This window comes from Schistocerca serialis, chromosome 12, assembly GCF_023864345.2.
Source record: "Schistocerca serialis cubense isolate TAMUIC-IGC-003099 chromosome 12, iqSchSeri2.2, whole genome shotgun sequence".
NCBI classification, from domain to species: Eukaryota; Metazoa; Arthropoda; class Insecta; order Orthoptera; family Acrididae; genus Schistocerca; species Schistocerca serialis.
In genome coordinates, this window is record NC_064649.1 from 93787130 (window position 1) to 93799043 (window position 11914).

Sequence of the window (11914 nt, forward strand, 5' to 3'; positions counted from 1 at the left end):
GCAAATAGCGATATCAGACTAGAGACGGGTAGTTCGCGAAGTAATGGGTTCAAAGGAATGGTTCACCAAGATGAACGGAAGGAGCGAGGAACGAATTCTAAGGACAGAATTTCATAGTTCACTTCGCTCGCAGTTTTCTACTTATAGTTCCCGGGAACGGGAAACGGTCGGTTTCGTTCCCGCAACGGCACGCCGGCCGGTGTCGTTCCAGCCTCGGTCCCGTTCCCGCCTATCTCGGTCTCGGTCTCGCTCGGCCGGACTCGTCCTTCTTCGCGTGGCCGCTCGCCGCAGTTCCACTGCCGACTGCTCATAGTTCAGTACCGAGTTGTTCGTTTCGTTCGCTTCGCACGCCAATTCTAGATCTGTTTCAAAACTTTTTTTGAATTCTGAACTTCTGGTTCTTTTCGTATTCTCTTCAGCGTCCACAACCGGTAGTTAAAATGTATTTTATAATTACGTAAGTTACACAAGAATTACGTGGTATGTAATACATACATATTTTCAGGTACCGAAACGGCATATCAGCTTACTTCACTATTTCGATAAACAGCAGAAGAAATACTTGTAAAAAGGCATGATTTTTTGTTATTACACATGCAAAGGAAGTCATCACGGCACATAAGTGTGGTGTCACCGCCAGACACCACACTTGCTAGGTGGTAGCCTTTAAATCGGCCGCGGTCCGTTAGTATACGTCGGACCCGCGTGTCGCCACTATCAGTGATTGCAGACCGAGCGCCGCCACACGGCAGGTCTAGAGAGACGTCCTAGCACTCGCCCCAGTTGTACAGCCGACTTTGCTAGCGATGGTTCACTGACTACAGACGCTCTCATTTGCAGAGACGACAGTGTAGCATAGTCGTCAGCTACGACCTAGCAAGGCGCCATATTCAGCTACTATTCTGAACAGATAATATTGTGAATCATGTACCGTTCATCATTAATGGATTAAAGTTAAGTATGAAACTAATTCCGTCCGCTTTCTGAATTCTAATTCCTTGTCACGTTCCAGACCTCACGTCAGTATAATCCTTCCCTCCTCACGCCAGGCTGCGTGAGCTAAAACGCGTGCATTTTGGCCTCCTCTAGTAACATGGTGTTGGCTCCAGCCAACACTACAATAAGAGTGGCCATTTTCCGTCTTTTTTTTTATCCAAGATAAAAGAGCATGTTCATTGTTATGGAAGGCAGACCGACTTACAACCGAATGAAGCCCGAGCTCCACAATAGAGTGTCTGGTGTCATATTTTGTAAAGAGAATATGATAACTTCTACAATATTACACTCCTGGAAATTGAAATAAGAACACCGTGAATTCATTGTCCCAGGAAGGGGAAACTTTATTGACACATTCCTGTGGTCAGATACATCACATGATCACACTGACAGAACCACAGGCACATAGACACAGGCAACAGAGCATGCACAATGTCGGCACTAGTACAGTGTATATCCACCTTTCGCAGCAATGCAGGTTGCTATTCTCCCATGGAGACGATCGTAAAGATGCTGGATGTAGTCCTGTGGAACGGCTTGCCGTGCCATTTCCACCTGGCGCCTCAGTTGGACCAGCGTTCGTGCTGGACGTGCAGACCGCGTGAGACGACGCTTCATCCAGTCCCAAACATGCTCAATGGGGGACAGATCCGGAGATCTTGCTGGCCAGGGTAGTTGACTTACACCTTCTAGAGCACGTTGGGTGGCACGGGATACATGCGGACGTGCATTGTCCTGTTGGAACAGCAAGTTCCCTTGCCGGTCTAGGAATGGTAGAACGATGGTTCGATGACGGTTTGGATGTACCGTGCACTATTCAGTGTCCCCTCGACGATCACCAGTGGTGTACGGCCAGTGTAGGAGATCGCTCCCCACACCATGATGCCGGGTGTTGGCCCTGTGTGCCTCGGTCGTATGCAGTCCTGATTGTGGCGCTCACCTGCACGGCGCCAAACACGCATACGGCCATCATTGGCACCAAGGCAGAAGCGACTCTCATCGCTGAAGACGACACGTCTCCATTCGTCCCTCTATTCACGCCTGTCGCGACACCACTGGAGGCGGGCTGCACGATGTTGGGGCGTGAGCGGAAGACGGCCTAACGGTGTGCGGGACCGTAGCCCAGCTTCATGGAGACGGTTGCGAATGGTCCTCGCCGATACCTCAGGAGCAACAGTGTTCCTAATTTGCTGGGAAGTGGCGGTGCGGTCCCCTACGGCAATGCGTAGGATCCTACGGTCTTGGCGTGCATCCGTGCGTCGCTGCGGTCCGGTCCCAGGTCGACGGGCACGTGCACCTTCCGCCGACCACTGGCGACCACATCGATGTACTGTGGAGACCTCACGCCCCACGTGTTGAGCAATTCGGCGGTACGTCCACCCGGCCTCCCGCATGCCCTCTATACGCCCTCGCTCAAAGTCCGTCAACTGCACATACGGTTCACGTCCACGCTGTCGCGGCATGCTACCAGTGTTAAAGACTGCGATGGAGCTCCGTATGCCACGGCAAACTGGCTGACACTGACGGCGGCGGTGCACAAATGCTGCGCAGCTAGCGCCATTCGACCGCCAACACCGCGGTTCCTGGTGTGTCCGCTGTGCCGTGCGTGTGATCATTGCTTGTACAGCCCTCTCGCAGTGTCCGGAGCAAGTATGGTGGGTCTGACACACCGATGTCAATGTGTTCTTTTTTCCATTTCCAGGAGTGTACATACATATTTTCAGGTAACGAAACGGCATATCAGCTTACTTCACTATTTCGATAAACAGCAGAAGAAATACTTGTAAAAAGGCATGATTTTTTGTTATTACACATGCAAAGGAAGTCAGCACGGCACATAAATGTGGTGTCACCGCCAGACACCACACTTGCTAGGTGGTAGCCTTTAAATCGGCCGCGGTCCGTTAGTATACGTCGGACCCACGTGTCGCCACTATCAGTGATTGCAGACCGAGCGCCGCCACACGGCAGGTCTAGAGAGACGTCCTAGCACTCGCCCCAGTTGTACAGCCGACTTTGCTAGCGATGGTTCACTGACTACAGACGCTCTCATTTGCAGAGACGACAGTGTAGCATAGTCTTCAGCTAAGTCATTTGCAACGACCTAGCAAGGCGCCATATTCAGTTATATTCTGAACAGATAATATTGTGAATCATGTACCGTTCATCATTAATGGATTAAAGTTAAGTATGAAACTAATTGCGTCCGCTTTCTGAATTCTAATTGCTTGTCACGTTCCAGACCTCACGTCAGTATAATCCTTCCCTCCTCACGCCAGGCTGCGTGAGCTAAAACGCGTGCATTTTGGCCTCCTCTAGTAACATGGTGTTGGCTCCAGCCAACACTACAATAAGAGTGGCCATTTTCCGTCTTTTTTTTATCCAAGATAAAAGAGCATGTTCATTGTTATGGAAGGCAGACCGACTTACAACCGAATGAAGCCCGAGCTCCACAATAGAGTGTCTGGTGTCATATTTTGTAAAGAGAATATGATAACTTCTACAATATTATTTCAGTGCTACAGGGCGGCGCACGAAAAATCGGCCCCGATTGCTCATTGTCGCCAACCAATCATCATCTATTGTTTCGAAGTTGTTGTTTGCATTATCTTATTTGTTATTTCTTCAGTCCCTAATTATTACATGTTTATCTGTTCTGCTCGTAGCGGTCAACAAATCGTGCGTAATTGGCGAGCAGTCTGTACCCGGGGCCGGTTTCTCGTGCGCCACCTTATATTATTTCATTGCTGTCAGCCACATAATGCTACAGTTTGCTACACGAGATGTTTTGCAGAATCACGAAAATTACAAGTGTGCGAGAATTCTGCTATGAATAAAAACTCTGTACTCCAGGGGGGGGAGGGGGGGGAGAGGCAAGTGCCCCCTCTTGGCGCCCTCCATATTCAGTCACCTATGCTACTAATTTTCAATTTTTCATAAGAACCATATACCGAGCACAAATGAACGGTGAAAGAGTAACAATGAACGGCCCCCCCCCCCCCCAAAAAAAAACGATCACCATTGAACTAGTTCTCAAGGGTGAACGAGTTTGCCCACCTCTATATCACACCAACTGTGTGGTTGGATTGATGATTTATAGAAAACAGAGCACTGTAGCAAAAGATGTAAGTGCGGATATTCCTATTGGTGACTGAGCACGGTGTACTGGCCTACATTACATCAGTATTGTGTCATATACAGAAAAATAATTATAGCTATTACAGATCAGTGGCGGATACATTTGGGGGCTACCTCCGCCCCCCTCCCCCTTGCAAGGCCACCCGCATTGCCACCCGCCCCCCCCCCCCCCCCCTGCCCCCAGCCAATCAGCCCGCACGCTATTCGTTTCTTTAGTCAGTCGACTCGCTTGAATCGAGTTATCGAGGAGTTCTACTTTCCTACGTAGCACGCGCGTCCGCGTCATCGTGTTTTATACGTGTCTGTGTCGCACATAGATAGCAAACACACACCTACGACAAAAGTCGCGGCCATTCTAGAGATCTCGATACGTTATTCTGTCTGGCATTTGTCCGAGAAAAGTTTACAATATTCTATTGTTTCGTGATTAAAAAGAGACTAATGGGAGAGATTCCTCAATACAAGCAAACGAGCATAAACGCCCTTAATTATCGTGATTCTGTTATGCAAGCGCTGTCTGTTTGTCCTAGATCTGACTATCCTACTTTGGACACGCTGTACAAGATATTTGCTTGTCTAGCTGCATCTATTGCTACAGTAGTAAGAAGTTTTTCAACATTGCGGCGTACAAAGACATGGCTGAGATCGACAATGTAGGAGGATCGGCTTAATGGCTTAGCTCTGTTGAACACTGACCCTGACACTGATTGTCCTATTGACGGTGAAATTAACCAATTTTCCAGGAAGAATAGGAGCATAGAATTCATCATTTAAGGAAGAGAACCACAATTATAACTTTTTTATATCGTAAGATGACATGGTCTTGTATATATGTATAATCAGTTTAAATAAAACTTTCATAAACTTTGCATGTGATTTGACTATTTTTTATTGCGACAAAAGTAAAGGTAGCTCAAGGTGTCTTTAGCGCCCCCTCGAGGTTTTTCTGTATCCGCCATTGTTAATAATCGTATACGTTTAAGTTGACTGGTATCTCCAACTATAGGTGTCAAGAGTAACAAACCATTAATGCATATTTCCCCTTGAGCAGCAGGTCAGGTCCAGAAGTGTAGAGAAGTGGCCGCAAAAGGGGCAATCTATACTAACAGGCATAGCCCACTTGGTGGTGCAGTTACACTGTGCAGAAAACATCAGGTCGGAAAGTTTGTGACATGCTTGTAGGTAGACTGTTTGGTGCAGAGAAAACACAACCAGCACACTGAGGTGTGTTCATGCTATGGTACTACACACAAAAATATCTGTGCCGCGTATATAAATGACGTTGGAGTTAATGTCGGAAGTTGCATAAGGTTTTTCGCAGATGGTGCTGTTGTACACAGAGGAGTCGCAACGCTAGAAAATTGTAGCGAAATACAGGATGACCTGCGACGATCATCGTTTGGTGCAGGAAGTGTCAATTTTCCTTCAATACAAACAAATGAAACGTATTGCGAATGCATAGAAATGCCATTTATTGCATGATTACAGGACTGCAGAACAATCAGTGGAAGCAATTACTTTCATAAAATATCTAGGAGTATCTGTACAGGGCATCTGAAATGGAACGACCACATAAAATCAATCACAAGTAAGGTAGGTGATCAATCTTCCGCGCTTTAGGTTCTTCGCACATATCTCACACTTGTCCGGTCCGGTCTCAGAACGTGCCAGCCGTAGACAAGAAATAAACGTCACCAAATTGCAAGTCAAATCACGAAGTAATGTACAAGCGCCATACCAGTGATGAATAGTAAGTTACGTATTACATGCTCGGGTCAAATATATCTTGATAAATTACGCTCGTGTTGTATGGGCTCATATTCTTTTATTGTATGAAACAAAGTGCCTTAATATTTAGTTCCACATTTACTTATCAACCATATGGAAAAATATTTACGCATCACCAATGTTGTTTCGTCACGTATGGTCTTTTATTATGTGCAGTACCATAGTGTAAGTATGTTTCTTAACATGTCAGCCATACTTTATGATATCTCTTGTAAGTTGCTCATGACGACATCGACTGCATACAAAAACTTAAAGATCGATGAACAAATAAATCAAAAATAGATTTTATTGCACAAATAGCGAAATCAAACTATGTAGTAACAATTCTCTGTGAACGTTACGTAACATTTCATATTATTAAGCGTTTTAAATATATATCGCAAGAAGCTTTTGGCACATTCCATGTAGCGGTATCGGTCTGAGTTTGGGAAAGGTTTTCGAAAATTGTGCAACAAGTACTACTTTTTTAATACCGTGTACTACGGAACACGATACAATCGAGTTAATCTTGGCAGGAAAAAAATCGATTATCTGCAAGTGAATAGTTTCTCGCGATTTAGATCGATTCAGAAATTACTCCTATTACTGCTACCTCCGACTCCTGAAAAAATCGTCTTTAACAAATGTTTACATGACAACAGGGTATGTCTATTTACAGTTTCTTTGCTCTCACGAGAACAATCGAGTTTATTAGGGTGATCCAATAAAAGCAATCGTAAACGACACGAAACAGGTTTAAAGTCCAAGACCAACTGATACTATCCTGCAGATTCGATACTACACTGAAAGATTTCTCACGATAGCCTCAGATTTTTGCAGACCTGTTACTGTATAGTAAGTACCCGATTTGATGACTCCATAGCTGTACTACTCATCAGTTATTCCTCAGTCCGTTTCGACCTTAACGAAAATATTATTCATATTCATGGCCTGCTCGAGATTTCAAGGGATTCTTGCTAAACTGATTTTTTAAAGAATTTAATGTGAAATTCTTTTGAGGACAAGTTACTATATAGCAGCACTATAATTATAGCAACGCCGTTAACACAAAAATGTGCGTGTAACTCACCGCCGATTCTCACTAACTCTTCGTGTCCATAGCCAAATGGCAGAAATGTACTTCCTTTTGCTTTGTGTCTTAAGATCACTGGGTAGTATTGACTGATGATTTACACTGAACTAGTGCACTATTCCTATTTAATCGCATCTTAAAGTTATTAGTTTCTTATAGCCAAAGTGCAATTCTGTGAATAAAGAACATAAAAAAAAGGAAATTTCAAGAGTTCAAATGATGAAAAACCATCAAGTTGTAAGGCATTCTCGCAAGGAATTCGTGTTAACAGAAAAATATGAACGTGTGTCATGCGCTCCCGGTGATCAGATTCTAGTAATTTTCAGAGGATAGCCGGTATAGTGGTTCGGAAGTTTTTCCTCGTTTCCCGCAGATTTTGAATTTAAGCCTCTGACATGCAGTCAGTTATTCAACTATACAAAGAATACAATCTGTGTAAAAAAAGTGACATCTGAATGCCCAAGAACGTAAAGCACATTTATTACATCGATTCTCGCCATCATTTGATGGGCCACCTGATGAATGTTACTGAAACTAACATTTCTTAAAAAAAACAAGGTAATTTTGGAGATGAAACAATGGAAACATGCTTCGACGGACAAGAGTTTCATACAGGTACTCACTTTGTTGTCGGATGCTATTTCTTGATTCTATCGCCACACGAAACCTAGTAACTTCACTAGTGGACTAGGCTCTGACAACACAGCCGAAACTGAGAATACGATCACATTCACGTATGTCCGCCTTAAGCGAAGTGCGCGCCACGAATGTGGGGGCGTGGAAGCTTGAATTGCCGCAACCAGTAACAGTATTCGCTACAGTAGGCAAAGATGTTATTAGGTACGCTTTAAACTCTTTGGTAAAGTCAACGTTTGATCAAATGCCGTTTTATTACATTTTTCCTACAAACAGCTGAAATGTAATAAATATGACATTAAATTATAGAAACAGTTTTCTGGTTAGAAGTTTCAACTTTCTGTAACCATTTTGTTTCTCCCTATGAAGTTTTCTCTCTGTATTTACTTCTCTTAGCTGTGATTTCCACACGCTTTTTCCTTATTTAAAATAATTTTTCGTAGCCGGGTGGTTCTTTGCTATTTTTCGGCAGCTGAAATACTGAATTACTTATTTGCTTCAACGTTCAACGTACTTCTAACATAGACGTTGTCATCTGTTACTGCATTTTTATCTTTGCCTATCGGTTTGCAGAAAGTAATATTTTTATTTGTTTACGCCTTATGGCGAGGTATAGGAGGTGAAGGAAAATTATTTGCGACGTTCATTATCACGTTACAATGGTGTGGGGCTTAATAAAGTAAGTGGGAAGTGTAAGTGTATACCCCAAAGGTTTCGCTTCAGTTCTTCCAATAAGTGATAATAGAGTTCATTTTCATAATTTTAATATAACAGGGTGAATGGAAAGCGCGAAATGACATTTTTAGAATTTCTCTGTAGGATTAGTGATATACGTTAATTCCAAATAAGTAATGGATAATTACTGTAAAGAAGATTGTTATTGGTTGATATTTCCATGTTTTGCCACACTCATTTTAAGGTTCGGCTTAAAAGCTGGTGTTGCTGGCGGTGCTGTTTATTACACGGTAGAACAAGGCGTATGGAATGACAGCAACCGCACGACCGAACTTCATCGTAGAATACAAGAAAATATGAGACCATTAATACAACAGATTCCAATAGATATGAAGGTAAGGGTTACAGGCTACCTTTATTGCGATTCTGTGTTACGTAAATGTCATTTGTAATAGCATAATAATAAAGATAGGCCTTCAGATCCCGTGTTTCCAGTGTAGTATGAGAGTTTGCCTTCAAGGCACACACAAACACAAATTGATTAAATAGAACATTAAATTATGGAAAGAAGATACGTAGCAACAAGCCAATAAACCTAATATTCCGTTGATCAGTGGAACTGGAACCCATTGCTACCCAGTATGATCACAGATGGGTCACTGTATTTTCAGAAGCTCTCTCTTAAAACCACGTAGAAATAAACTTTGTTTACATGTTACAACACACTGTGGAAATTGTTACAGACAGTTGTTGCCCTGCAAAGTAATCCAGGTGAAAAGAAATTCCACGACTTTTGTATTATAGAATATATTTACGTTATAATGAAATGAAATTCCTGTGAACTAGGAGACCCTTCTCCCCTGTACTACTGTGAAGTTGTTTCTGTGTTTTTTTCACTTACACATCCGAGTAAATTTCTTTATTTCTGAATTAAAAATGCAGAATTTCAAGTCGGAATAACATTTAGTGATTTCAAAGTAGCTCAGCTGTAATCTACCCTTTCCAGGAAAAGTGACACAGTCAACAAGTTAACGTCTTTTTGTTGAAATTCTACTTAACAAATGAGCTACGGTTACATGAAACAACTCCAGGTTCTTCAGTTTGATTACAATTTGGCATGTAAATTGGAATATTTATTTTCAATAACATGTTGATATTTTATATGATCAAGCTGTAACTGAAATTTATTAAATTCATAAAATTTTCACTAGAAGCTTCAATACATCATATATACATCCATTCTTTTAACCTAAGTCATTGTACAGAAAGCTATAGTACTCGGACAGGTATGACAGTCAAGTTATGTAACTTCGGATGCTACATGCTCACTCTGAATTCCCTATTGCTACAGAATGTTTTGAGGATTGTTTTGTTTCAGTTATCGTGTGGATATAGTTATACCATTTCTGATGGACAACACAAGTATTTAACACATCTTAATGACCATGTGGATTTTGTAACATACAGTCATTAATTTTCATTACAGATCCCAGAATTGCCTAAAAGTGGAGAGCTGTCTCATGATGCGCAATATCTGTGGAATTCCGGAGTGAAGGCAACATTTAGTTTCCTGAGTGACCTGCCCTCACTGTTGACAGGCTGGAGCATACAAGGATACCATGTGCTCAGAGAACAGTTGTCCAGCAGCCAGCAGACCAATCAGCAGGCACATAGCACTGACAAGAAAGAGTGATATTTCTAATTTTCGTCTTGTAAATAGTCAAAGTGTAAAATAAACTGTTGTCACATTCAGATGGAAGCCTCCTAAATTAAAAAATCCTTTATTACAAATTAAATAGAAAGTTTATGGAAATTTGTCTTTGAATATGTGAATAGTGGTCCAAACTTTCATATGAAGCAGGAGTGAAAGAAAGCCTTCACAGACCCTTAAATTTTTCAGTTCTATGCAGCAGAAGTGTTGCACTAATCCACAGTTATGTGAGTACTATCACAGATATAAAGAAAATTATAAGAATCAGTAACTGGAAAAACAACACAAGCCCACTTTTTGGCAAAACTGAGTTATATGCAGGGGAGTCTTCGTGAAGCATAGATGCAGCTTCAGTACAAAAAATCACACGTGCTCTATACATATTAATGCTTTTACAAGCATACCGTTTTTTTGTGTTCTTTGCAATAACAACGTGGGTCCCGGACTAGTGTTATTATTGGAAAGAATGGTAGAAATGACAACAGTCTGGAGTTTGTGGGATGACCGCAATTTCTGTCAGAAGGCATATATATTTGTGTATTAATATTTCAGCTGTACGATACTGTGTTCCAAAAGGATTTCTTAACATAAGCTGATAGACATTTTCAGAAAATTTCATGAGTTTGAAAGTAAGAACACACAACATAGATGTCTTGCAGGGCATGATGCGCGAAAGACCCGGGAAAAGCAATCGCCAGCCTAAGCCAAGAGCATGTAATTCGCAATTTCACATATTGACTAGACATGCTGGGTGGGAGGTGTGCAAATAGGTATTTTCCAACCTGCAGACAGACATAATTTTGCAGCCTTTTTGACGTTACAAATGAAACTGTAATGAATTTGTAACTGTGAAAAAGTAATGTTCAACCATATAACAGGAGATGATATGCTACTTAAAGTAATCCAACGCACCAGGTGGGCCTATCGATAATTGAGAAGCATATTAAAACATTCTCATAGAGGATCTCGCATTATCCTAGTGAATAAGCATATTTTTTAGATGCAGAGTTGTCTGTAAAAACTGTATATGAACTGTTCCCTAAGTTACATCTGCATATGAAAGAGTCATGTGGAGTGGATTTAAGGGTTTTCAATAAACATTTTAATTTATGCATTTGGTGGCTGTAAACGGATATTTCAATGGTAGGCAATGAAAACTTTATTGCTCAGTTTTGTTAAATTTTATGGGAGAAGCAAAAATGGTTTCAGAGTAACCATGTACATAAAATGAGTAAAAAATTCTATTTAAAGATGGATGCAGCAAAGTGTGCAGAAAATGAGCATGCGGAGCGATTGTTTTGATTACATGCAAAATCTTAAGATTCTTAAGCTCCATTACAGAAAGCATTTTATTTCCTGCAGTTTGATGCCAGCACATTCTGTATTACAGACCTAAGAAGCAACAGATCCAAGCTATATCTGTGCCACAAACATACTGCCCACAAAGGGTGTTTGCATGAGAGAGAGAGAGAGAGAGAGAGAGAGAGAGAGAGTGTGTGTTTGTTTTGTCTACTTTATAAGAAGGCCTTTTGGCCAAACACTCAATTGTTTAACAGTCAGTGACTCAATATCTTCCGTTTATGCTGAGTAGCAATCGATCCTATTCATAATAATGTCATTATTCCATCCTGGATTTTCCATTGTTTGATCTGATAAATAAAAACGAAATATGCTATTCTGAAATGAGTGTGTGAGCCACATGTCACAAATGCACCATTCCTGGAATAACATTAGATACCACCCTTCCCACTAACATTAAAACCAGGTGGTGAGCTAGTAACTTAGTTTGTATTTGTTGAGAACATGTTTGTCAATCTTAATCTCAGCCCATGACAGATTAGCGTAACTTGCTTTTTAATATGATAAATATTACTAACACTTCCCTAACCAATGTCTGT

General features: G+C 41.7%; 1 protein-coding gene across 1 annotated transcript; it reads left to right on the plus strand.

Moving 5' to 3' along the window:
• Window positions 1–8153: 8153 nt before the first annotated feature.
• Window positions 8154–10118, plus strand: LOC126428099 (MICOS complex subunit MIC13 homolog QIL1). The gene is made up of 3 exons (XM_050090001.1): window positions 8154–8309; window positions 8550–8700; window positions 9792–10118. The coding sequence occupies exons 1-3, from the start codon at window positions 8290–8292 to the stop codon at window positions 9996–9998; spliced, it is 378 nt and encodes a 125-aa protein (XP_049945958.1). The 5' UTR covers window positions 8154–8289; the 3' UTR covers window positions 9999–10118.
• The last annotated feature ends 1796 nt before the right edge of the window (window positions 10119–11914 follow it).

What these genes read in the sequence shown, in the direction of transcription:
- LOC126428099 (XM_050090001.1), top strand. Translation starts at nt 8,290, where the DNA reads ATGGTGTGGGGCTTAATAAA. An exon ending in ATGGTGTGGGGCTTAATAAA is followed by an intron (nt 8,310 to 8,549) that starts GTAAGTGGGAAG and finishes ACTCATTTTAAG; the next exon opens with GTTCGGCTTAAAAGCTGGTG. An exon ending in AGATTCCAATAGATATGAAG is followed by an intron (nt 8,701 to 9,791) that starts GTAAGGGTTACA and finishes TTTTCATTACAG; the next exon opens with ATCCCAGAATTGCCTAAAAG.